Source organism: Squalius cephalus (genome assembly GCF_949319135.1).
Source record: "Squalius cephalus genome assembly, chromosome: 17".
NCBI classification, from domain to species: Eukaryota; Metazoa; Chordata; class Actinopteri; order Cypriniformes; family Leuciscidae; genus Squalius; species Squalius cephalus.
The window spans coordinates 19,839,900-19,867,246 of NC_137138.1; the positions used below are offsets into that span (position 1 = coordinate 19,839,900).

General features: G+C 36.4%; 2 protein-coding genes across 3 annotated transcripts; both read right to left on the reverse strand.

Annotated features, from left to right (window-relative positions):
* Positions 1–26: 26 nt before the first annotated feature.
* Positions 27–10,575, reverse strand: ttc1 (tetratricopeptide repeat domain 1). 2 transcript variants are annotated; one of them, XM_079846727.1, is made up of 8 exons: positions 10,501–10,575; positions 9,347–9,886; positions 9,165–9,225; positions 8,012–8,124; positions 6,069–6,105; positions 5,744–5,892; positions 4,599–4,653; positions 27–1,422 (listed from the first exon to the last, which is right to left on the reverse strand). In XM_079846727.1, exons 2-8 carry the CDS (start codon positions 9,860–9,862, stop codon positions 1,289–1,291), a joined length of 1,065 nt encoding a protein of 354 aa, XP_079702853.1. In that variant the 5' UTR covers positions 9,863–9,886; positions 10,501–10,575; the 3' UTR covers positions 27–1,288. The 2 variants fall into 2 exon arrangements, with proteins under 2 accessions (XP_079702853.1, XP_079702854.1); XM_079846728.1 differs by having other exon boundaries at positions 29–1,422; positions 10,323–10,511.
* Positions 10,576–12,678: 2,103 nt separating this feature from the next.
* On the reverse strand, positions 12,679–22,149 carry adra1ba (adrenoceptor alpha 1Ba). The gene is made up of 2 exons (XM_079846817.1): positions 20,899–22,149; positions 12,679–16,033 (listed from the first exon to the last, which is right to left on the reverse strand). Exons 1-2 carry the CDS (start codon positions 21,824–21,826, stop codon positions 15,462–15,464), a joined length of 1,500 nt encoding a protein of 499 aa, XP_079702943.1. The 5' UTR covers positions 21,827–22,149; the 3' UTR covers positions 12,679–15,461.
* Between the last annotated feature and the right edge of the window lie 5,198 nt (positions 22,150–27,347).

Here is a 27,347-nt window from a genome sequence, read left to right on the forward strand (position 1 = left end):
AGAGCCATCCAGTTGGAGAAGCAGGTGTAATGGAGAAATTATTTTTATTTAAGAAAAGAATTATATATTTATTACAGTGAATTACAGACTTTCTCCACCTATTTCCTGATCAATCATGCTGAAAAGAATTTTTCAAACCAGACTTTTCTTTGCGCAGGCTTTTGTGTTTAAAGCATGTGAAAGAACACTTGCAAACACTGAACAGCACAGCCGTTGTGGATTCGAGGTGGTGAGCCGGCACACATTAATGCAGGGTTTTTAAGATAACTTATAAAGATTAAAGAAAAAGAATTGATGTAAAAATGCAATAAATAATGCATGTGCTATGTTTCACAGTACAGTTGCAGAGGCTTGGGTCTAACTGTGCTTGTAGTCTTGGATTAAATCCCAGTGTCCTTTCCTAACATCTACACTCCTTTATATTGAGAAATTCTGAGCCTTAATGCAGTCTAGACTGTTCTTGAAGAGAGCTTGAAGTTTTCCACTCTGTGACACAGCATACATGAAATGATCAATGCAATCTGTACAGCGTTACGAATCACTCTGAGCCACTGTTTAGTTGACTGCCCTTTTTGTGCTCCCCTGCATTTATAAATGATTTTCTAATTATACAAACAGTCAAACATGACAGCATCTTTTCTATCTCTCAGTCGTACAAAGCTTTTTCAGATTGTTCGCCTCAAGGTTTTCCTATAATAGCCGTAGGCGGAATCATTCATTGCACATGCTCAACCTGAGTCCTGTAAAAAGGGAATTTAGAGCGAGTGAAGAACAGCTCGCTGTTGTAAATACTTGTGTTTCAGTACAATCTGAGAGCTCTCCTGACTATACAAATGAAGATGGGGGTCATGGGCATACATTTGTTTTATTACTGTATTAAATGTATATCTCTTTATGAAATTAAACCTGTTTTTTTTGCCTTGTACCAAACTGTGTGTCGTAATCTTTAATAAATCATGCTGTATTAAATACATCAAAGAAAATTCACAATAGGCAATGCAGACAGGATCTCAAATAACCACTGGTTTAATGTGAACGCAGGTTACTGCCATTATTCTCATTGTACACGACTGACAGTCTGTGGGTCACTCTAACACTCTGGCATGCTGAAAAAATGGCCAAAATAATACAGACTTAAAAGCCACCTGACATGAGCTGATTATGTGATTGGCCAAATCAAATGGAAACAGCTTACATTATTCGTCCATGACAGGGAATATGATTGGATAGTCCGAACACTTGAACGGGGAGTTGACAGTTTATCACTATAATAATGGACTCTAGCTTGCTATCTGTTGTTGTTATTGGGATTCTGAACAAAATTAACGGAGTAGGATCCTGTGGTATCTTGGTTGACCTGGAAGTTGGAGGTGGAGAGACCAAAGGGTCGTAAAATCATGTTGCCCAAGTCTTTCAGCTTACCTGAGAAGACAAAGCGAAAACAAATTATAAATATGACCTGCCAATAAAAAAAAGCTCATTTTATTGATCTTCAATATATATATACACACACACACTTCGGTTCAAAAGTTCAAATAGAAGTCTCTTGGGCTCACAAAGGCTGCACTTATTTGAACAACACTCACTTTTTTTCTCAAATCTTTGCTAAATAAAGGTATTAATTTCTTTCAAGAGAAATCTTACTGACCCAAACTTCTGAACGTGCAATTTTTATGAAAAAAAAAGAACATTTGCATTTAACACAAATACAGAATTAACTTTTGTTTGACCCTCCCTTTGAAACAACCTCATTAAAATGCATTAATAAAATTGAAATGTAAAGCACATATTGATTGGATTTGCAAGCGTTTAAATACATTAATATGAGCTAGGCTTCAAATGCAACTCTGAATTGCAACATGTAACAGGGTCCCACTGCTCCAACTCTCCACCAACAAGTTTCTTGGCCTGAAAAAGGTTAAAGACTCTAAAGTGATTATGGAGAGTCTCTGTGACTGGGACTGCAGTGAGATCAATATAAAGTGTTAAACAGAAACACCCTTCACTGTGAGCTGCGGTAAGTTCAGCCTGACAGCAACACTGGAAATCTGGGCCCGTATTCATAAAGATTCTAAGAATCCTCTCAGAAAACTCTTAATTTAGCTTAAAAACTTTTACGTAGGAGTCTTAGCTTAAGAGCAATTCGGGACTGATCTGAGAGCAATTCTGAGTAAGGAAAAGACAAAAACTTTTATCTTAGTGAGGAGGCGGGGTTGACCCCGTTGCTATGTATGACACAATCTTTTGAAGACTGTGATTGGTTGGTTGTCCAAGAAGGGGAAAAAAGTGATTTTAAGTATAGGGTCTATTCTAAGCCTTTACTTTGAAATTACATGCATAATTTTTCCTATTTGACCGTTCTCACACACACACATTATATATATATAAATCCTTATTTTATTAACCATGCTGTTAATTTCCTATAAGGTATTTGCTTGGCTTAGAATGATAAAAATTGTTCCACTCTTTCCAATTACACTGATTGCTGGCATGTCTATTTAAATGGTGGTTCGAATGTTGGTTTTAATGTATCAAACATGGAATTTTCCCAGTTGCCAAATATCATAATGTAGTGATTACTTTCATTTCGGGGCTATGGCATTTCTGCGCTGTGTTGGAGATATTAGCGTGTCTCTATAAAGATCAGTCACAAACATGATCCCTGCATGATCTAATCTAAAACGTCTTATTAACTCACGGTCATCCATTGTCTGCAACACATTTCTTCTCCCTCTTCGTCTTTCTGCCATTTTCTCCTCTGCTAAAGAAACTCTTAAGCCTCTTAAAAGTCCTTGTCCGTGCTCCTAACAATTTTGACCTTAAGACCTCTTTTAATGGTTAAGATGCTTTCTGAATTACTTTTTTCTTTACTAAGATTTTTTCTTTAAATTTAAGAGTAAACGCCCACATTTCTAAGAATTTTCTTAGAATTGTGTCACTAGGAGCTACTTTTTGCATTAAGATTCTTTATGAATACGGGCCCTGATCTTTAGAGGAAACATACAGTGTTTGCAACATTTATTAATACCTTAAAACAGACAGTAGCAGCATGTGCTCTGAGAAAGCATAGCAAAAATAACAAGAAACATTTAACCAGTAATGGAAACCAGAGAAAATTGCAAGTTACACTAGTTATCATATTGCTTTACCTATCTATTAGAGAAACATACAGATGTTATTTTTGAAATGAGAGATCAGCCGATGTTTTATGATTGATAAAATCAGTACTAAATTATTAACACTACACAAAATTTGTATTAGGAGGTATTGATAATAATAATATTTATTATTATCATCATGATGTAAATTTTGACAAAATGGAATAAAAGAGGAACACATTTATGACATTTATTAATCTTTCTCTTGTAATTGCTTTTCATTTCCATTGTCTCATGACTGCGCTGTTGCGCTCTATTCTCATTTGTATTATGACTTTTTTTTTTTACTAAAATTATAGTGTTGGCAAAAAAGTGTAGTGAGCTCACGGCTGATCACTCAGCCAATGTTGTTTTATCAATGACACCAATAGTCATTTATTAATTAATGTTTTAAAAAATGTTTTTAAAAACAAAATAATCATTAAACATTAGATTTAAAACCATTTATAATAATATATACTAATTATTATTAAAGGTATAGTGGAGGATCTTTCCGAATTTTAGATAAGACCCACCCTCTCCACTTTTTTAATAAGTTTGATTGATTCACCAGAATGATTGACAATTAGGAGGACCAATAGTATAGGTGATCCACCCGGAAGTAAAAAATCCTCCACTATACCTTTAATATAATGGTAATAGTAATAAATGTAAATTATGACAAAAGTGGAATACATTTATCCATCCCTCCAGATTGACTGTGCTGTTGTTTTATACTGTTCTATACAGCCAATTTATGGTCACAAGTCTTTGTCTCAATGCAGTGCAATTTATGGTCAAGTGAAAATATGTATAAAAAAATTTCAGGAAGACTGCATTAGATATTTCATACATGATATATGCAACAAGTTTTTTTTCAAGCCAAGGTTCTTTGGTTTATAAGGACTTTTTTTCCCAGACAACCTTCGAAATGAATAGTGCTGTTACAATGAAACACATCCCTTTGAATATCCCCAATTCTGTAGCCTTGTTATGCGTGTTTCCAAATTACAGATTTTGTATATTACATTTGCTGAAGAAGTATTCAGCTCAGGACACAAAAGAGGAGGACATTGTGCATTTTGATTAAAATTCACGTCATGAATATCTGTATCCTGCAAACAATATGCTAAGATCAACCATATAATCAAGAGTCAATGATGGTCAGTACATAAAGTTTAGGTCATTAGCACTTAGTTTATATTTTAAATGCTCATTATTATGGTTTATTATTTCTCCTCAGACTAATCAACTATTGGCTTAAATGAACGACTAACAGACTAACTAGGAAAATTAGCCCTAAATTTAAAAAAAGAATGGACCATAAAAAATGCATTTTATTTTTTATTTACCATAGTACTCACATAAATAAACTAATCTCTAATCTCGCACCTCGTCATGGTGTTTCTGACCTTAGACAGACAAAAATAGTAAATACAAAAAAGAAAAATGCAATCTTACTCATCATCTCTTCTTTCAGCTTCTCGTTGCGCTCTTCAATTTGCCGTGGCAATCGCTAAAAGAGAAACAGAAATTTAGAGACAATAAATGTTTTGTTTTATTTATTCATCCTCATGTTTTTACAAACCTGTATAATTTCTGTCTTACATCCTACAAAAACAACTTAATTTGAGGCTGTTATCCCTCAATGACTTTTTATTTTTAAGAATTTAAGATCATGCAATTTTAAAATGAATCAAACAATTGTGATTTTCACTTGACTCTGTAACACATACATTAGAAGATAAATATATTGAAGCCTAACTGTGCGTTCACACCGCCGCCGGCGAGAGCGTCAAAATGGCCGGAAGTCATTCATTTTCAATGAGAGCCGGCGGCGAGCTCCGGTGAGGGCGGTGCGGCACGTCTTGGACGGTGAGAGCGGCGAGGAGAGTTGAAGTCAGATCAACGTTATGGTAATGAGCTATGACGTGGTTCGGCGGCAACCAATCGGAATGTAGAAGTCCTCCACTTGAGAGGAGTCCAGAGAACACAGTCAAGTAAACTTTGGTTCCGACCACATTAGTTCCCAAGCAAAATAGAGGAGAGGTTGATCATGTGAATTTCATAAGGCGGCGACACTGTTTATAGGCAACATTTTCGCGCTAGAAGCTTGTGGGAATGCAAATTAGATTAGCACTTAACCATGACCACAAAAGCCACACCACACAAATGGCTTTTAATTGGTTAATTTCGTAAGCAAACATGTCACTGTAATTGTTAAGTTCTTTCCAATGATCAATTTCTTACTTTTACATTTAAAAGATTCCATGAGGTTAACTAATACCCTACTAGGTCAGTCTACGCAAATAACAATCAACACGCTTGTTTGCTTTGCGGCCCGTTTAAATAAAGTTTAAAAATAGATCAAGCATTCGATCTACGTCAGAGCATCAGCGCGTCCACGAATCTTTCTACGACGTCGTTGGCAGGCCACGGCAAAATTCGCTCTCGCCGGCGGCGGTGTGAACGCACAGTAATGATGAGGACGAGTGTTCCTCAACCAGGAATATATATACATATATATACACTGTGTGAAGAACATAGTTTAACTAGGTGTGTAAGGCTTTTGTGAATCAAAAGGCCACTGGCATATAAACACTCACCATACAGGCCTCTCTAGCTGCAGGGATGCCCGGGTCTTTCTCCAAGACAGTTTTGTAGTCCTCTAGAGCTTCATCAAGCTTTTCTGTCTTCTCGTAGAGTTCTGCTCTCCGCAGAATGGCACGGACATAATTTGGATTCAGTTCTATGGCTGTGGATGACAAATACAAAACACATTGTCTGAAACGTCTTTGTTTCAAATCACATTTCCTCAGGAAAAGGAAATAAAGATACATATCAGAGATAGCAAATAAAAACAGCCAGTAAATGTATGTTGTGAGACTTTCTCTAGATACAGAACACAATGTGTACAGGATATACTCTCACCTTTAGAGCAGTCACTGATAGCGCTGTCTTTTTTATCCTGTCAGATAAAATTAAAAATAAAGTTAATATGCAAAACTATGAATGAGTAAAAGAACACACACTGGAAGGAAAACAATCAAATTTGAGCACTTAAAGTAGTGATCGTATCAAGATGTTTTTACACTAGACTGGTTCCAAAATAGAGATAAAAAAAAAAAACCATGAGTATGCATTTGATTATAAGAACATAGTTTAAAGTCAGCATGAAACCGAATTTGCCATAGTCTTTTCTTCCCTATTGTGACGTACACTCACCTAAAGGATTATTAGAAACACCTGTTCAATTTCTCATTAATGCAATTATCTAATCAACCAATCACATGGCAGTTGCTTCAATACATTTAGGGGTGTGGTCCTGGTCAAGACAATCTCCTGAACACCAAACTAAATGTCAGAATGGGAAAGAAAGGTGATTTAAGCAATTTTGAGCGTGGCATGGTTGTTGGTGCCAGACGGGCCGGTCTGAGTATTTCACAATCTGCTCAGTTACTGGGATTTTCACACGCAACCATTTCTAGGGTTTACAAAGAATGGTGTGAAAAGGGAAAAACATCCAGTATGAGGCAGTCCTGTGGGTTAAAATGCCTTGTTGATGCTAGAGGTTAGAGGAGAATGGGCCGACTGATTCAAGCTGATAGAAGAGCAACTTTGACTGAAATAACCACTCGTTACAACCGAGGTATGCAGCAAAGCATTTGTGAAGCCACAACACGCACAACCTTGAGGTGGATGGGCTACAACAGCAGAAGACCCCACCGGGTACCACTCATCTCCACTACAAATAGGAAAAAGAGGCTACAATTAGCATGAGCTCATCAAAATTGGACAGTTGAAGACTGGAAAAATGTTGCCTGGTCTGATGAGTCTCGATTTCTGTTGAGACATTCAGATGGTAGAGTCAGAATTTGGCGTAAACAGAATGAGAACATGGATCCATCATGCCTTGTTACCACTGTGCAGGCTGGTGGTGGTGGTGTAATGGTGTGGGGGATGTTTTCTTGGCACACTTTAGGCCCCTTAGTGCCAATTGGGCATCGTTTAAATGCCACGGCCTACCTGAGCATTGTTTCTGACCATGTCCATCCCTTTATGACCACCATGTACCCATCCTCTGATGGCTACTTCCAGCAGGATAATGCACCATGTCACAAAGCTCGAATCATTTCAAATTGGTTTCTTGAACATGACAATGAGTTCACTGTACTAAAATGGCCCCCACAGTCACCAGATCTCAACCCAATAGAGCATCTTTGGGATGTGGTGGAACGGGAGCTTCGTGCCCTGGATGTGCATCCCACAAATCTCCATCAACTGCAAGATGCTATCCTATCAATATGGGCCAACATTTCTAAAGAATGCTTTCAGCACCTTGTTGAATCAATGCCATGTAGAATTAAGGCAGTTCTGAAGGCGAAAGGGGGTCAAACACAGTATTAGTATGGTGTTCCTAATAATCCTTTAGGTGAGTGTATATCTGAGTGAAATGGCTTCTAGAATAATAATAAAAAACAAAAAAAAACAGGGCGGGTCTGGGATTTCATCCTCGGGAATTGATTGGATCATACAAAGTTGGGCGTTGCTAACTAAATGGGGGAGGGGAGGTTAACGTTTTTGATTGAAGATTATGAGTGCACGTGAATTAAAACAATTATAATGATGTGAACAGATAAATCATTTAATGTAAACAATGCAACATTCTGTAAAAAAATATGATCAATTTTGGTTTCATGATGACTTTAAGCTATGTCTATGCAATGCAGTACTGTAAGCAAACACTATGTGTCCTCAGAGGACATCTCTTTAAACAAACCTTTACACAGATAGTGCACACCTGACCCACTCACCAGAAAATAAAACAGAAATATACATATTCTGTATCTGTACAAAAAGAACCTGAAGTTCACCTGATGCAAGCGTGCGGCAGCTCGATTAGAGAAGAGTATGGATCTCTCTTTACTGTGGCACACAGGACACACACGCAGGGCAGCCGTGTAAGACTCCTCAGCATCTACATGCTCTGGAAACAATCACATGTCAGAAGCTCATCCACAAACACAATATCTTTAATATGTATATGAGGCTTCCTTACAAAACGAGGGATTTTTCAGGCAAAAATGAAAAAATGATAGCATTATTTATTTATTATTGGTATATGTAAGTAGCTCTTTTCATTTTGATCACATAAAACCACCAGAAAAGTGTTATAAAAGTAGACTATAAGACTTGTGCACTATATTCAAGTAATATGATAATGTTGGGAAGGAACACTAAAAGTTAAGTTATTCACTGATTATCATAATATTGTGCATAATTACTTAGATTTTGGTGTCATTCTATGCATTCAGATTTGACTTGAAACACACTGTCGTTCAAAATTTGGGGGTCAGAAAGATGTTTTATTTATTTTTGAAAAATAAGTCTCTTATGTTCATCAAATCTACATTTATTTGATCAACAGAAGAAGCAGAAACAGTAACAGAATGAAATATTATTTTAAATATTTTTTTAAAATGCGATTTATTCCTGTGATGTCAAAGCTGAATTTTTTCAGCATCATTACTCCCGCCTTCAGCGTCACATGATCCTTCAGAAATCATAATAATATGCTGATTTTGCTGCTCAAGAAACTTATTATTATCAATGTTCAAATTCCAAACCGCTTGTGCTGCTTAATATTTTTGTGAAAACTGGATTCTTTTTTCAGGCTTCTTTGATAAACAGAAATCTTTTTTCATATTATAAATGTCTTTACTATCACTTTTTTATTTATTTTTTATTTTTACGTACTGACCTCAAACTGTTAGTAGTGTATAGTGCACAAGTTACAGACTACTTATATGAAGTCTTATGTGTCTGTTTTAATGGAGTCTTTTAAGGAGCTTGAGAGATGTGACGAAATGTCACTGTTTTGAAAAGAGCTGTGTAAGGACTTCAGATGTTCTTATTATTTTTGGTGAACTATTCACATGCAAACAGAAGTTAGAGCCACTTCGCAGATTAAAATAGTTGAGAACGGACAGCAAGAAACTGATTTATCTTTGACTGGGATTGTCTTACCTCCACTCTTGAACTGCATGTTACCCTTCTCCTTCAGCTCTAAACTCTCTTTTCTTCTGCTCTGTAATTAAAATGAGGAAATAATACATATAAATATATCAAGAGACAGTGAGCACATCAATGACAATGAAATGAAATATGAAACAGGCTGAACTGGATGTGAAAAACAATAAGAGGAGAACCTCTTTTTCTTCTTCCGTCAGGTCTTTCTCCAGCTCGCGCAGGTATTCCTCATCATACTCCGTCACCTTGACCTCCTCTTCTTTAAATTCTGAATCTGAGTCACTCTCTCTCTTCTCATCGTTCTCCACAAACTTCTCACATTTCTCCTGTTCTTCGTCATTGTCTTCCCCAGGATCTCCTGTTAATGAGTCATGTCTCTTTTCAGCCGACCTGTCCTCGTGCTCTTCAGAATCCTCTGACGATGTGTTATCCAAACACATACGGTCAGTGTCATCCATGTTTTCTAGGCTCTCAGTTTCTACGCTGTTGTCTTTTTCTGTCCTGGCATCTGACTCCAGTCTATCGCTGCGAGCCGTCTCTGTGCGTTTAACGTCAGTGTGTCCATCTTCTCCGGGTAATTTGTCCTCACAGTCATAGAAACAGTCTTCTTCGTGGTCTGCAGTGGTTTCTCTGGTCTCTGACACTGTTAAGGTGTTAGCCATGGCGGCTGAGAGCGTCTCGGACTCCGTCTCCATCTGGAGTTGTGCTGTCACCACAACCTGAACAGTATTTAAGTGAAGCAAATGTAAATGACCTCAAACCATATTCACCTCCTCCAACACTGCAAAACTATTTACCCATTAAATGATCATACATTTAGCCTATTTGGGGAAAAAAATACAGCATGTCATATAAAGCAAGTATTGAATAAGTCTAAAGTACATACTTCAGCTTATAGTACCATGTAACGTTACAGCTAAATGTGCTGACATATCACAACAGACTTTGAATCGCCGTATTGTCATTGATTTAACATAAATGGCATGCTTACTTCAGAGCTGGTAAACCTCGTAACATACTTAATTTATAATGCAATGTTTCTTCAGCATTCCAGAAACTTCATTAAATAAAAAACCGCAATCACAAAAACATTCGACAGTGAAGTATAGTAGCTTAGATTAACAGGTTCAGATCAAAATATCAGTCAATACATACTATTAGCACATGTGTTAACAGGACTGATTTCACTTCAGCAGCTCTGCATTCGGCAAACACGAATGCACTATTTTAAGTTTAACCTGCATTTATATTAATATTTATAAGTATTATGAAAATAAGACATTTTAAACAGAACATTTTAGATAAAAACAATCACTCAGTACTTCTTCCTCACCTTCTAGAAATGAGCCATAACGTCTCTTCCGGTTAATCGCGCACTGCCTGACGCACGGGTAGAAACGGATTCTGGGATATGTAGTTCTAGTTCGTACATTCATATCTAAGAGTGATATGACAAATCACCAAAAATATAAACGTAAGATATATATCTGAATTGTCTTCATCATTACAAACATGTTCCATAGTGACCAAAATCAATAGTTTCAATGAATGAATGAATATAAAGACCATTGTTTGTGATATTTTAATTATAAATATATACCAATAATGTACATATCAGCAAAAACGGGACATCAGGTATAGTGGGACAGATAATTTTCAGTATTGATTGTGCTTTAAATATCAGGAGACAATTAAATGTAAATGAATAAAAATAAACAAATACATGTTTGTAATGATTTTATGTTAATAATAAATACACAGTATATATCAATAATAATGTATATCAGTAAAATGGGACATCAGGTAAAGTTGGACAAACAATTTTCAGTATTGATTGTCTTTTAAATATCAGGAGACAATTAAATGTAAACATAAATAAAAAAAAACATAAGTAGGCTAAATAAATAAAATGACAGAAAGATTATGATTTATTTTATTTTATTAGTCTAATAAATATAAAGAATGTATATGCAAAAATGGGACATCAGGTAAAGTGAGACAATCATTTTTATGATTGACTGTCTTTCAAATATCAGGAGACAATTAAATGTAAATATATGTGCTTCAAAATTATTATTCTGGCTGAGAATATAAAGCTTTTAACAGCGCTCTAACATCAGTTAGCAGAAACTATATGGCTACCATGACAATGTTTTGTAACTATGGGCCGCATGGTTTATTGTATTGAATGGTTAGCATGTAGGGCTAGTTTTTTTTTTTTTTTTTTTTTTTGACCCTGAGTGTACGTGCAACAGTGGTTAAGGCCAGCAGAACATGAATACTAATATGAAGCCAGACAGAGTTTTGGCAGTCTTCCTCTCTCATTTCCGAGTTCTCACTTGGGCAGCTTGATGTGTTGAGGAGCTGAGAGAATGACATGATAGACAGTTCTGGCTCAAACTGCAATGTGTCTCTGTCTGGCTCGCCTTTGGGCCACCTGGTAGATCCTGGCATGGCGAGAGATCATAAAACCCACCGATAGAAATAAATTGACTTTGAAACTTAACATATAAGCCCATATTTTTAGTATATGACTTCATGTTTTCCACTGTCAACAGTGAAAATAAAAGGACAGAGAAGGACCAAGATAGTAACAGAAGTCTGTGTGACATCCTGGAATGCTCATGCAAGGTCTTGTGATACATGTGATGTGAAATTTAAATATAGAAACGGAGGCGAACGTGACATTCAGGGGAAAATAAGCTACACACACACACAAAAACTTTTCAAATGTCTAGCAGACCATCAAGTAAAACATTACAAGCAGCTGCCAGAAGTGTGTAGCCAATAGAAGTGAGTCACAGAAATAAGGAGACAATTATAAAATGTTAATAGGGAAGTGACGCTGTGTTGCAATCGCATTAACGAAAGTGTTTTTCCTGTAGATTTGTCTTCATTAACCTTCCTTAATTCCTTGTGCAAATGAAAGTGCAATATGTTTAAAGGGACGGTTCACCCAAAATGAAAAATCTGTCATTAATTACTCACCCTCATGTTGCTCCAAACCCGTAAGACCTTCGTTCATCTTCGGAACACAGATGAAGATATTTTTAATGAAATCTGAGATATTTCTCTCCCTCCATTGACAGTCTACGCAACTACCAGTTTCAAAGGGTAGTTAAGACATCATTAAAGTGATTCATGTGACTCCAGTGGTCAATTTTAGAAAGCGATGCGAGTGCTTTGTTTGCGCAAAAAATATAATTTACCACTTTATTAACAAAATATTAATCTCCAACACATGTTCACAAGAGCACCACGGCGTATGCGGAGAGCAGACGTTGTTGCATGAGCGCGTGTTGGAGATTAATATTTTGTTAATGAAGTGGTAAATTGCATATGGACCATATGTCACTATCACATATACAATATATAGGGCTCATCATACAGCATATGAAACACCCTAATACACATCTTTGAATGTGTTTATGTCAAGCAGACACTAAAAGACTTTCATGTTTTTTTTTTAATAGAACACAATAACTTACAAAATCACGGCAACAGGGCCCTTCACAAATGAAATTTATTTCTTCATTATGCACTTGTCTTGAGAGGAAAAAAATAAGTCTTTATGTACTATAGTACACAATATAACACTAAATATAGGGTGACAAATTTTATATGGTCCACTTAGTAAATAAGATAATAGTAAAAACATACCAGGAGAAATTCACAACTTCTCTTTTTGCTAATGATGCACTAATGTTTCCTTTAAAAAATCGTTTGCAGAAAAAAATTAAGGCTGAATGAAAATGAAATGGAAAGATATTTTCCTATTATATCCACTGAATGGTTGAAATCGAATGGTAAATTAAGATGGTAAATGTTTTCTTTTTAAGTACAAAGTCTTGTTGTATAACATTTACACCTTGAAATAATCAAATTTGCAGGTTCAGAGCAGATACAATATGTTGGTTTGTGCCTTGAATTGTTCAGTCATAAATAAGCTTTTCATGCCATCCATTCATTTGTTAAAAAGTGTGCTGTAATGACCCAGAAGCACACCTGACATCCTCAACACCTTCACCTATTGAACCGGAGATCACAAGGCGTCATGGATTTATCTCTAACTATGAATCTAACAGGATAATCTTGACCAGGCCAATAAGCATTATTATAAAACTGACACAACCTGAATAACATGAAGATCAAAAAGGGATTTAAATAAAGGAGGTGAACAGACCAGTGAGCAAGTCATACTGAGTTTTATCAGTGCTGCTCACAGCTGTACACAGTAAGTCCAGGTGCAGAGCTCATCCCTTTATTCATGCAAACGTTACTATCATAGCCACTACAATCAAACAGGCCAAATATAGACTCTTCATAAACTACTTATTTAAAACAATATGTACACAATAATACACAATATGGATGTTAAAAGGCTAATTTTGGTATAACCCCACATTTCCATTCCAGATTTTTCACAGACATGTATTTCTGCAAAAAAATTAACCTTGCAAACCTAGCAAAGTTATTATTTTTTTATATTCATTATTCACTTATGCAACAGCTGGGTTCCGGAAGTAAAAATCCCATTCATTTTTTTCAATACAGGAATTAATTTTTAACAAATTCATAAAACTTACTGTGAGCTACGAGGTGTTCATCAATGATATGTTTTTGTGGAAACAATCAGCCTGCATGATTTCAGCGTATTTTTTTAAATAATCATGTCTGACCGTGAAATTCCTGGTGAAAAACTACATTACCTAGGATTCTATAAAGAAATCTCCACCAATCGGAGATTCTGAAAAAGTAAATCATGCCAAAACAACTTTTTTTATGCCTGCCCACTCCCATGAAGCGCTGCGAAGCTCTTAAACTAATTATACGTAACGTGAGTTACGTAATCAGACTACTTTTTTCAAGTAACGAGTAAAGTAACTCATTACTTTTAAATTTACAGAAACATATCGGAGTTCATTTTTCCATTGAATTGACTGACAGCTCTCCTGTCCTCATGTTGAGTAAAATGGTGAGTAAGTGCAGAGGCGTTGTGTGCGCTGTGTGAACATGATTAGTATTGTAGTTCTAGACTAAATGTGAGCAATTTATTCATCTCACATGCACAAACACAGATTCACTATTCCTTAATGAATAAAAACAGTAAAATGCAAGCTATTAAAAAGCTGCAATTAAACTGTTAAATATTTATGTATTTAATCTCACTTTATTAACCAATTTCTTTGCTGTTGACCTTTGATGATCCAATTCAACCATACTAATAAGCAAAAATTACTTTAGTTAAACATCACATTTGTGTTTACTTGCGCTAAAAAGTAGCGCAACATATTACTTTCCATAAAAGTACTAAGTAATGCAATTAGTTACCTTTTTTAGGGAGTAACGCAATATTGTACCGCATTTAAACGTTGTACCGCTTAACTTTTCCCAACACTGATTACACATATGCATATTTTGCAATAAACGTAAAATGTACTCTCTCTCTCTCTCTCTCTCTCTCTATATATATATATATAAATATTCTGCATTGTTTTTAACTTGATTATGCTGTTTGCATTGCTTCATGGGATTGTAGTTCTTTCCCCTTACTAAAGCCGTTAAGTACCTTTGTCTTTTTATCTGATTTCCAAATACTTTTTTCCCCATCAAATCAAAGCTTGTAGTGTTGTGATTCACCTAATAGCTGATTGGTTCGGTTCATGGCTTATAACTTTTTAACAAAGACTTTTTTTAAATCCCTATGGAAAACTAGAAGGAAAAATACTTCTGGAACCAATGCTGCTGAAAAAGTGGGCGGGCACTAATGCCAGCTATATTCGTCATCATGCATGGCAACAGGGTCAGACTGCTCAGTGTAAAACCATTATTTCCATAGTCTCTCTGTGTCTCTCATTTTAAACAAACACAATTGCCGCCATCTTGCGTCTTAGCTGCCAGTTTGTGAAGTCTGTGTCAATATAGTACTGTAATATTGTTCGCCTTGTTGCTAGGTCAATTGATTTGTACATTGCCATGGACTACTTTTTGTTAGCGGAAGCTTTAAGACAATAAGCAGATAAAATGATAAAAATAATGAACTCAAATCACGTCCACGTATTTATTTACTTATTCATGTCTGCGTCCTGATCACCTTGTTGGGGTTTATTTTGTAATAATTACAAGCTGACTGTACATTATCCCTTACATAGCTACTGCAACTCTCAAATTAAACAATGTAGACATGCACGACAAGAAGCCCAATGTATTTCTCATCTACAATAATGTATCAGATCTGTCCGGAAAAACTGAAAGACTGAAATCACTGGCATGTAAGTCACTCTTGACACCAAGCTAGATAGTAGTCTCAGGTGCGGGTCTAGATATTGGCTTATGCTCTGTGTCTCGCTTCCCATTCTGTCCATTGGCATGTTGAGATCCTTTGGAATGCGTCCCACTGGGGAACAGCGAAGCCATCCTGTTAGATTCGCAGGGACTCGTCGTCCTAGAGCTGGATCTCATCATGCCAGGAAAAGGGCTCCCAGATAGAGAGGAAGAGGAAGATGAGGTACAGGGAACCCATCCTGGAAGAAGGCCTGATGCTGGACGAGAGCCCACAACTCTGCTGAATAATGTTGGGCTGGGGTGCGTTGGGGCCAGGGTCTGCTGACTGCCATTCATGCAAATGGAGCTGGTGTCTGTGTAGACCTGCATGGCCGAGCCCGTCTGGACGCGGTAGTTGTATGCCCTCCAGCCCTGTTGTTTCTTCTGCTGACACTGGCACCTGAGGATCCGAATGAAGGCCTGCTTGAACTCACGGCTGTAACAGGGGTAAATAATGGGGTTCAGGCAGCTGTTGAAGTAGCCCAGCCAGAAAATCACTTTGAAGAATGTTTCAGGAGTTCGTAAACTGGTGTTAAATGACCCTACAAATAGAGGAAACGAGAGGTCATTTTTAGGAAACGTAGACTTTTTTCATCTGTCACCAATAGATGGCAGACATTACCAACGCAGAAACACAACTAGAATCTTTCATCCTTCACAATCAAAGTTAAATCAGCAGTGTTACCTTAAAGAACTTGAAGAATCAAAACCATCAAGATTTTTTTTTGTTGTTAATCTTTTAATCTTCTTGACAATAAATATATCCCCAATTCTCATTAGCGTTTGTTTTGTTTCCTTAAAATCAGCATTAAAGGCACTACAGCAAGTAATATCACAATGTGTACAGACATTAGATTTTTTTTACTTTACACAAATAATGGATTATTATTATTATAATTATTAATTTGCATTTTGATAATGCAAATGGAGGGTAGGAAATCATAATTGTCATTAAAATGTCACAATGGCAAAAAATCGATATACATACTGTGCAAAAATCTTAGGCATGTTAGTATTTTCACCCAAATGGTTTTAAGCCAGTTATTTATATATTTTGCTGTAGTGTGTGTCAGTAGGAAATATCAATTTACATTTCCAAACCATAATCTCCCCATCATCGAGTCTGTCGGTGATTACATGAAGAAACAGTAAACTAATGCAGAATCAAAATGCAAACCTGCAAAGCTACAGTACTGTGAAAAGTTTTAGGCACATCTGTAAAAATGCTGTAAAGTGAGGATGCTTTCAAGAATATTGTAATAAAGAGATATTATATATCAAATAACTTCTGTTAACTAAGTCAAATTAATATTTGGTGAGACCACCCTTTGCAAAACAGCTTTTTTGCCAGGTACACTTGCACAGTTTTTCAGTTAGCTTTACAGGAAGGTTTCTTCAAGCGTCTTGGAGACGTTGCCACAGTTCTTCTGGATTTAGTCTGTCTCAGTTTTTTTCTGTTTCTTCATGTATTCACAGACAAACATGATGATGGTGAGATCAGATCTCTGTGTGGATCATACCGGCTGTTGTCAGACTCCTTGTGCATACACAAATCTCACTGGATTATTACAATTAATGGCAAAAGGAATGTTTGGAAATGTAAACTGATATTTCCTACTGACACACTACAGCAAAAGATATAAATAACTGGCTTAAAAACATTTTTTGGGGGGTGAAAATAACGTGCCTAAGATTTTTGCACAGTATTATAATTTTAAATAATAAAAATGTATAATAAAATTCCTTATTTCTGTGTATTCATTTTGGGGTGGAATATAATCCATTTATGTTCTTGACTAATTTCGTGAGATTCATATTTTTCCGGTCAGCCTCTAATTCAGCATTAATTCGGTCTCTGTTTAAAGGTAAAACCTGTCTATTTTTGGACACTCTCATCCTGCCATAAAGAGCATAATTTGAATAACCTGCTCTTGGCTGTGCACTCTGTAAGCTTTTATTAAAATGGTTATCTTAAGTTCTTAAATTCCAAAACCTCATAAGGAAGATTTATAGTGCTTTTACAAATTTACTCCAGCTTTAACCAACTATCTAAGCAACAACCAAAAAGTCTGGCACTTCTAGGTGCCATTTTCAAAAATGAAATCAGGTTTCCACTCCCTCGCTCTCTAAAACATTAAATAAAAGGTCACACAGATCCATCATGCTTTTCCCAGACTCTGACTAGTTCACCTCTGCTAATGAATTTACTAACTCACTCTTCCCTGAGGAATTTACCACGTTTTCACTCTTCTGTAAATGCCTGATGTGCAGCCCGTAACCTTTTTTAGCTCAAGTCTCCTTCGCTCTGGTCTGATCTTACTAATAAGACAAAATAAGTCAACAAGACATAACTCTGTTCAACTGAAAGTTTATATGTTTTATATTTTCAATAATTCCTCTGACACTTTTTTGCTCAGATGAACAGGATGCATGACTGAAGCGAGAGATGATCTGGTCTAATTTGTTATGGTATATCAGTACAAGTCAGAATGAGACTTGGGTTCATTACCACACTTCAAGAAGAGCCACAGGTGTGAAGCATTGCCCTCCAGTCAGCTTCTGTCTCTGCCAGTAAGTGAATTATTCCATTACGCTAAGATGTTCTCACCTCTTTCTTCTCTAAATCACATGTCACTCAGACATCTCTAAAGCCAGAGCATCTAGAAATGAAGACAATCTGCACTATAAGAAGTCAACAAACAATCTTACAGCAACCTTGTTTCTTTCTTTTCAGTTCTGTTGTCCAGCTGGCATTTTGAGAAACCTCGCCGCACATGTCAGGGTTGTTGGCTATTTATTTAATCCGTGATTATTGTGATCATTGCCCATAATAGTACTGCTTTGAGAGAAAACATCACTTGATGGATGTGGCCCGGTGGCAAAGTGGTCATTGATTTTTCATGATCTGTATTCACTCTGTATTCAATCTGCCATTCAGAAAAGAAAACGTGTTATTCTGCATCATAAAAAAAGTAAATTAATGTTTGCAGGCCTTTTAAGCTAAAGCAACACTCAACAGAGTATTTGTGGAAATAAAGCATAATGAATATCACGATAAAAATGAGAATGTTAAAGGAAGTCAAACGTTGCCTGCAAATCTTGATGCAATGCAACCTTCTCATTTACCAGTTAACTCCAAAATTCATAACATGGCATATGAAAACAAAGGCAGCTTAAAGAAGGGAAGTTAACTCCTCAAGGTCAAACACATATTTGCCTTCAAAATATTTCCTTACTCATTTGCAGGAAAAACATATCGGCCCATCTGCTAATATGACCCTTTAGAAGGTCACTGGGAGCTGAACTTACAGGTCATGAAGTTAATCTAGGAGGGTGATTAAATTTTGACCAGATTTTTCTGTGGTGGGAATACTACCTCTTCTATATTCCCACACCTCATCAGAAAATTCTGGGTTAAGATAGGGAGTGAGCCTGGGAATGAGAGAGCTCTGAAGACATTGGCATCTCCAGTGCATTCCACCAGGAGACCTCAGCAAGCTTCAGGGACCAGCTCTGTAGTAACTCATCCATTGCGAAATGAAATGACCACACATCAGGTTAAAATGACAGACGCTGCTTTCAATTCAAAGCACCGCACGAGTCAAGGCTTCATACATTGTCAGTGATTAGAATACATAGCAAAAGAAAAAAATAAAGTGAGGTCATATTATGTCCTTGCAATTAACCTTCTGCATCTGTTCCACTGGATCTCGTCCATGACAGAACTCAACACTATTCTTTTCCCTGAGTAAACAGTATTGAACTTTAACAGTTTAAGACATTTTGGACTGAGAGGTCTGAGATGGCTACCACAAACAGAACCTGAATTAACCAATGAAACGTTTGAGCTAGAGACGTGTAGTTTTTCCTGGCAACAGGATCACATTCTAAAGTGTCAGAAGTGGCACTATCTTGACATTCAATCTGTAAAATGACTGCCTATGATTATTTTAAATCACGGCAATAGCAACGTGACTGTGCAACCGTTCATTCAACTGCGTATAATACCCTTGCATGTTTTATTAGTAACTACTAAACCAAAATAAACTATAAATATATCATGTAAAATACAATATAGCATGCTATTTTACATCATGGTCTCTTGCAAACCAGCAAAGTGCCACAATAAAAGAGAAAGATAGGCCTAAATGATACCCTAAAAATATTTACATAATCCATATTCCCTTTCTAAAAGTGTGAAAATGCGCAATACATCTACATGACATGGTTCTACAGCCGACAAGAATATTTTGCATGCATTCAACTGGTCATAATTGGCGATAATTTCCATTGAAGACACACGCTGCTAAAAATATTGATAAAAATCGAATTATTGTGGTAATGTCACATGGGTTTGTTTCTCATTTGTCCAAAAGGTTGAACTTTATCTCTTATCAAACACTAATGAGATAATGGGGCAGACTGTCTCTAATCGTACGTCCTGGACTCCTTTATGCAACAACAATAATACTTTGAAATATGTGTGCATGAAATATATGTGATGCAAGTGTGGTTCTGTGTTTAGTAATATAATTAGGATGACTACGCATAATGACTGAATGTTGAACATAGCTTAAATGTGGAACAGATCATGAGCTTAAGTTTATAGCCAAGTTATATGTTTGCTACAATTTATAAACTACAAATCTGATTTCTAGTAGGGCCCACAAGACCTTGATCAGGCTGGTAGACCACATTAGCCCACCAAAAAACATGTTCTAGAAACACTGTTTTCAAACAGGGAGATTGAATTTTTATAGACAAAAAAATGCAACTTTTTTTTGCATATAAAGTACATCGAACATATAGGCCTTTGCTGTAAACCTAAAACCATTGTTTGACTTGTACTGATCTGTCTTAAATACAGTTTAAAGTTTAAGTTGCCTGTTATTTTCACATTTAAATTACATTAAATATTGTTTTGTTGCATTTACATGCAAGGAGGGCCATGGTACCACAGAACCACAAATGAAACATTTTAAAGGGATAGTTCACCCAAAAAATTAACATTCTGTCATCATTTACTCACTCTCAAGTTGTTCCAAACCTATATGAGTTTCACAAAAGTAGATATTTTGAAGAATGTGGATAACCGGACAGTTGACGTTAGCCATTACTTTCATGTAAAAAAAATAAAACACTATGGAAGTCAATGGCTATCGTCAACTGTCTGGTTAACCAACATTCTTTAAAATGTCTTCTTATTAGTTCAACAGAAAGAAACTCATACAGGTTTGGAACAACTTAAGCGTGAGTAAATAATGACAGAATGTTTGGGTGAACTATCCCTTTAACTGAAATGTTTCATTTGTTGACACTTAATTTGTGAAGATGGTGTGTGAGGGTGTAATTATACTTAAAGGTTTGTCTTTTGATTTTTGGTTGAGGGTTTCTAAAACATACGTACCGATAGGTAGTGCGAGGAAAAATGGTAACCAGCACAGAATGAACATGCCCACAACAACACCAAGCGTTTTAGCAGCTTTCTTTTCTCTGGAAAACTTAAGTAATTTGACTGTCAGCGAGCTCCTCATGTGGCCTTTGCTGCAGTCATCCTGCGTCTGAGAGCCTTTATAATGGATCCGGAGCGTCAGCTCATTAGAGTCCATGTGCTCCTTCATCACTCCGGCCTCGAGATTTTTCGTGGTTCTTTTGGCAACTATATACACGCGGAAGTACATGACCAGAATAACCGCTAAAGGGATGTAGAAGGAGCCCAGCGAGGAGAAGAGCGCGTAAAACGGCTCCTCTGTGATGAGGCACACAGTGTCATCCTCTGAAGGAGGCTCTTTCCACCCGAGCAGAGGTCCTATGGAGATGACAAAGGCAAGAACCCAAACACCCAGCATGGCCAAGAGCGCCCTTTTCTCGGTCACAATGCTCGGGTACTGCAGTGGGTAACGCACCCCGATGTAGCGGTCTATGGAGATTACGCACAGGCTCATGATGGATGCGGTGCAGCACAACACATCCACCGCAGCCCAAATGTCACAGAAGATCCTCCCGAATACCCAGTAGTTAAGAATTTCACGCGTGGCAGACACCGGCAGGACAGTTGTGCTCAGCAACAGGTCTGCAATGGCTAAATTGATGATGAAGTAGTTGGTTGGGATGCGCAGGTGCCTGTTGCACACTACGGAGAGAATAACGAGAATGTTGCCCACGATAGCAAACACAATAAAAGCGCCCAGAACCATGCCCAGTGGAAGCGCGCGGCTGAGGCTGAACGAGCTCGGCTCGGTCCCGTTTCCCGCGGAGCTCGAATTGTACACGTCGGACAGTTCGGAGGAAGCATTACTCAAGAAGTTCACGGAATGATCTGTATCAGAACTCATCTTGCCTCTGCAGTACCTCCATACCAAAGTAACAGCAGTTTTCACCTTCAAATGCGCAAATTGTTATTTCTGTATTCCAGGAAAAAAAGGATCAGACATGAAAATTACCAATTCAAAGGATCCGGTTCTGTTGCGCAACAAGCGTGCAATAGGAAAAGTCCATAATAGTAAAGGTTGTAGAAAGTCCAGTTGAAGATGTGCGTGTCCACAAACTTGGTTGGCTGAGTTCTCCGCAGTGTCTCTCCCGGTGTTCCCGCACTGCTTCTGACCACTCCTGCATTCACCACCAAACCCCCTCCTCCCATGTGGAGACTACAGACCTGGCAAAGAGGTACATCTTCACGGCATATTAACCTGTACACATATGGCAAGCCGTTGTAACCTTCATTCCTTAAAACATTTACTAGTATCTATTATATGTTACCAATACTTGTTTTTACTAAGTAATCCAGTAGAGTCTTTTTAGTTTCATCAACTCAATTTTTTATTAGTCGTTAGTACTTAATCCTTTGCTATCATATGTGCCAGTCAGTGTTGGGGAAAGTTACTTTTAAAGGTAATGCATTACAATAAATTAAATAAAGAAATAAAAAAATAAAAATAAATTAATTAATTAAAGTTACCTTTAAAGATAATGCATTACAATATTGCTATACTCCCTAAAAAGTTACTTAGTTACTTTTTATGGAAAGTTGTGCATTATGTTACTTTCACTTTACTTTTTCTAACCTGGGCTGGGCTTGTTTGTTTGTTTTTCAAATGAAGGTCAGCAGCAAATACATTGGTTAATAAAGTGAGATTAAAAAGAGTAATTACATACATTATTTAATAGTTATTGCAGGTTTGCATAATATTTTATTCATTTTACTGTTTTAATTTGTTTTGAGGAATACTGAATCTTTTGTGCAAGTGAGAGTAAATGCATGCTCACATTTAGTCTAGTACCAAAATGAATAACCATCATGTTAACACTTACTCCCGATTTCTCTCAACATGAGGATAGGGGAGCTGTCAGTAAAATAAATGGGAAAACAATGTAATTTGCATTACTTATTTAAAAAACAAATTCTTTATTTTGTTGTAAATCTAAAATAAATGCATTGCTTTACAAAAAGTAATCTGATTACATAACTCACGTTAATGTGCTACCCCAACTCTGGTGTTATTAAATTCTATGGCGTAGATGTTGAAAGCCAAAATACGTTGACATTTTGATAGATAGACAAAAGTTTTTTTTTACCACAAGTGTTGCTGGATCCCTCTTTATCTTCCAGTTGACTCATTTCCAGCTTTACTTGTTACTACTAACTATTCAAACCTTGATTTTCCTGTATTAATTGAATAGACTAGTTCCTGTTACTATTTATTAGACAAATCACTGTAAAAAATTGTATGATCAATAATTTATGACAACATGGGTTTTTACATTGCTTTAACTTAAAAATTTGGACTTGAATTTACAAATGACAATTAAAATCAAATAATTTGTAACTACTGAGATAAGGAAAGTTGCTGGTTACAATAAATGGTTACAATAAAGTCTAATGGCAAAACTGTGTGATCTGTGGAATAGTTAGGACTACTTGTACTAAGACAGTGACTAGTCAATAAATATAGTAATTATGAATCTAAAAGATCACTACTGAAATAAATAGTATCTAGTAAGCAGTGAAAAGATACTTCACTACTGTATTACTTGCTAGAAGGTAACATATACTAGTTAGTTTTAAAGAACAAATGTCACAGCAGCTTGTCATTTTACACCTATTTTGTCGTCATGGTGACACAAGCAAATTATAATAAAGGGGTCACTAAAGGCTCCACAGCGTGCTGTCAGGTAATGTAATGCAATGTCAACAGGACAGCATGCCAACGCATACCAACCGCTCTATTCTTAGGATCATTCGCGATTTAAAATATGGAAAACTTGCAAACAATATCAAGGTTGTTGATGCGTGATGCTATCTAGGTACAAATTTAAGTCTCAAGGACTTACTGTGCAGATATACAATACCAAAAATGTCACACATGCCACTTGTCCACAAGTTAAAAAAAAAAAAAAAAAAAAAGACATTCAATTTAAAGTCCTAGAACACATTTTCAAGTGTCTGGTCCTACGCAAATGAACTGCAGAAAGCAGAAAGTCATTCACTGGCAAATGCCGCCTGGCTGTGCCATCTTTAAAGACTGCCATGAGTGTCCAAATATTCCCGCAAATCATCTGTAATTTTATAAACTAGCCACTAACTCAATCTCTTTGGAAATGCCAGCCAAACAGGAATATACTTTGACAGTGATGAAGCACTTAATGGCTTGTGCCAAAAAAACAAAAACAGAAAACAGATAACTCAAACAGATGGATGAAAACCCCCGAAAGTCAACTAATTTATTCTGAAATCAAAGTAAATTACATCTAGCAGGAGTTGTGAAAGAGGAAACAAGCCTGCTGTTATGCAGGAATATCCTTGTTGTGAAGAAATTAAATAAGCCTTTTCATTAAAAATTCAGAGCACAGTCTCTGAGAGAGTTTGCAGTGACATAAAAGTGAGCCCAAACCTTAAGGATAGTTCATTACAAAATGAAATAGACACAGTCCCAAACTGCACTCTTACCAGAGGCTAATGGGAAACAGCAGAGCATGTGACGTGAAGGGGAAAGTTATATCCTTTGTGGATGGGTCGGTAGGCGATGGCACCAAATGTATGGCTGATGCATTTCAACCCAGACGTAAGTGCTGAGCTCAGGAAAAACAGAGGCCAGGCCGCTGTGTGACCACTGCAGTAAATACACACATGCACACATACCACACAGCACTGTATAGCTCTTGAAAACCATCCAACTATTAGCTCAAACACACGCCAAGTGAATTAAGGCGATTACATTTAATACCATCGCCGCTTTGGGTGATGAATGGCATAAGGTGATATGAAGTGAAAGGTGAGATTTGAAGGCAGGAAAATGCTGAGCTGTCAGCCAGACCACACTAAACTGCTCCAACTTTTCCCAGCACAAAAAGCGTCTGTCAAATGCCACAGCGACAGTATGTATGCTCCATATCAGAGAGAAAGCATTTCTTTATGAGTAAATCTCTTGAATGAATTACATTTACATTATAGCCACAGTATGTTCTCATTCTTGAATAAAGAATTGCTTTTAAAATAATGAACCAAAGTAGCTTATTCATTGTTGTGAAGAGATAATGAAAAAGAAAAGAAAAGTGGTGTTTTGCAATGCAGTGCGCTTAATTAAGTGGGTATAATAAAGTATGGGGAGGAAGTGTAATTATTTGGCATCCTGTGAATCCATAATTGCAGATGTCAAATAGTTTTTTCATCTTCCATAAGCATGAAAAAATACCTTTGTCTATAAAATGGGAACTGATTTTGTTTCAGACCCAGATTTTAAATTGGACACGGAATTGAGGCCCAACGCCATACCAAAGACAAAAATGTCCTTAAATCCAAACACTTAAGTGTATTAATATTACATCTTAAATAATTAACTCCAAAAGCTAAATAGAAAAATTGGTTTCTAAAATTTTGGGATCAAACACATTGTGGCCAACCTGATCTCATGAGAAAACGTAACTATTTTACGAGTAGACGATTTTGTGTGAATTTGTATGATTTGATTCAAACAAATATGTTTTTTTAGAAAATAATAATAATAAAACAAGTCCACCCCTACACCTAACCCTCAATGGGGTGTGAATCGATTGTGTCAAAACGTAGATTGCACAAATTCATACAAATTCACCACCATTTTGCCAAAACGTTAAATTGTTATGCATAAAAATGTGTTGTTGTGGCGCAAAATATTTATTTTTAACTAGGGCTGTCAAACGATTAATCGCGATTAATCGCATCCAAAATAAAAGTTTGTGTTTACATAATTTATGTCTGTGTACGGAGTATAATTATTTTCTATATATAAATACACACACATGCATTTATATATTTAAGAAAATGTGTTATTTATATATAAAATATTTATATATAATATAAATTATATATAATATAAATATATATACACAGTATATACATGCAAATATTTCTTAAATATATACATGCATGTGTGCGTATTTATATATAGAAAATAATTATACACACACATGTATTATGTAAAAACAAACTTTTATTTTGGATGCGATTAATCACGATTAATCGTTTAACAGCCCTAATTTTAACAGAAGGTTGCATGGAATTCAATGATTAAGCTGTGTTACATTTATAAAGAGAAGTGAAGTATTTGAGGTATTTTAGTCCCAATCCAAAAACCAAAAACTTCCCTGTGGCGACATTTCTGCAAAATGATATTACGTTTCTTGCACATCTCGCAACACTTTCAAAGTCGATGTCCAGTGAGTGGTGATAAAAGCAGGTTTAGTTTTATCCAAAACAGATGAATATGAATCTGGCAACGTTCTTTTATGTTGGTTGTTGTACATATTGTGGCAGTTTGGACATTAAATGCCTGGTGAGTGGCTCTATAAATTAACGTAATGGTAATTACGACAAGCGCTGTAAGCGGTAGACCAATCACAACAGACTGGGCCATCTGACCAATCAGAGCAGAGCAGGCTCGCGGAAAGGAGGGATTTAGAGAGACTGATTCATCCGACGAGTCGTTTGAGAATCATTGAAAAATATGGTGATGTGCAATATATATTATGAGAAAATGAAAGTGTTTTTTGACCTTTGATGCATGTAAGGCTGTTGTAGGAGTCCTCCAAAAACAAAACTAGGAACCTTTAAAATAGGCTATTATAAAAAAAGGTTCTTCTCTATGGAATCGCTGGAAAAACCCTCTTTTAAAACCTTTTTTTGAAAACTTCAGATGCATAAGCCACTAAGTCCATCTTACATTTTTTATTTTAAATGAGCATTTTTTTTTATCAGGCGCCTATGTTTAGGTTCAGTAATTTCATTTAATGTCAATGAAAAGATTATTAGTCAGTTATTGAAATGCCTTTTTTTCAAAAATTGGTATTTAACAAATTTGATTGTCTTTTGCTGCAAAACCAGCTAAGTCCATGTGTGCTTTGGACGAGACAAACAGTTGCAAAATCCCTCAAGATGCAGCTGGAAACATTGCATATAATGGAAGCAGAATTCAAAATGTAACAAAGAAAACAACTTCGCGAAATCCTGTCACGATTTTCTTTAGCCTCAGAACAGACAGAATTATGTGTCAGTGACTGAAACAACCACAGGTTCATCCATTTCATCATACTCATCCATGTTTCACGAATTTGTGCTTGAGATTTGGCTTGCTGTCTGCTATAAGAGGGGCTTAGAGAGGATATACTACTCGAGCTCCGATTGCCCCCCTATTACATATACAAAAAGGAGGAGAAGGGGAGGAGGAGGAGGGATGCCGAAAGAACTACACTGTAAAAAGTGAACAGTTGGATCAACTTAAAAAAAATACTTCAATTGGTAACACCTAAAGAAATTAAGTTTTCTCAACTTAAATTATCAGATTTTTCACGATAAAACGTGATAATTTAAGTTGAGAAAAC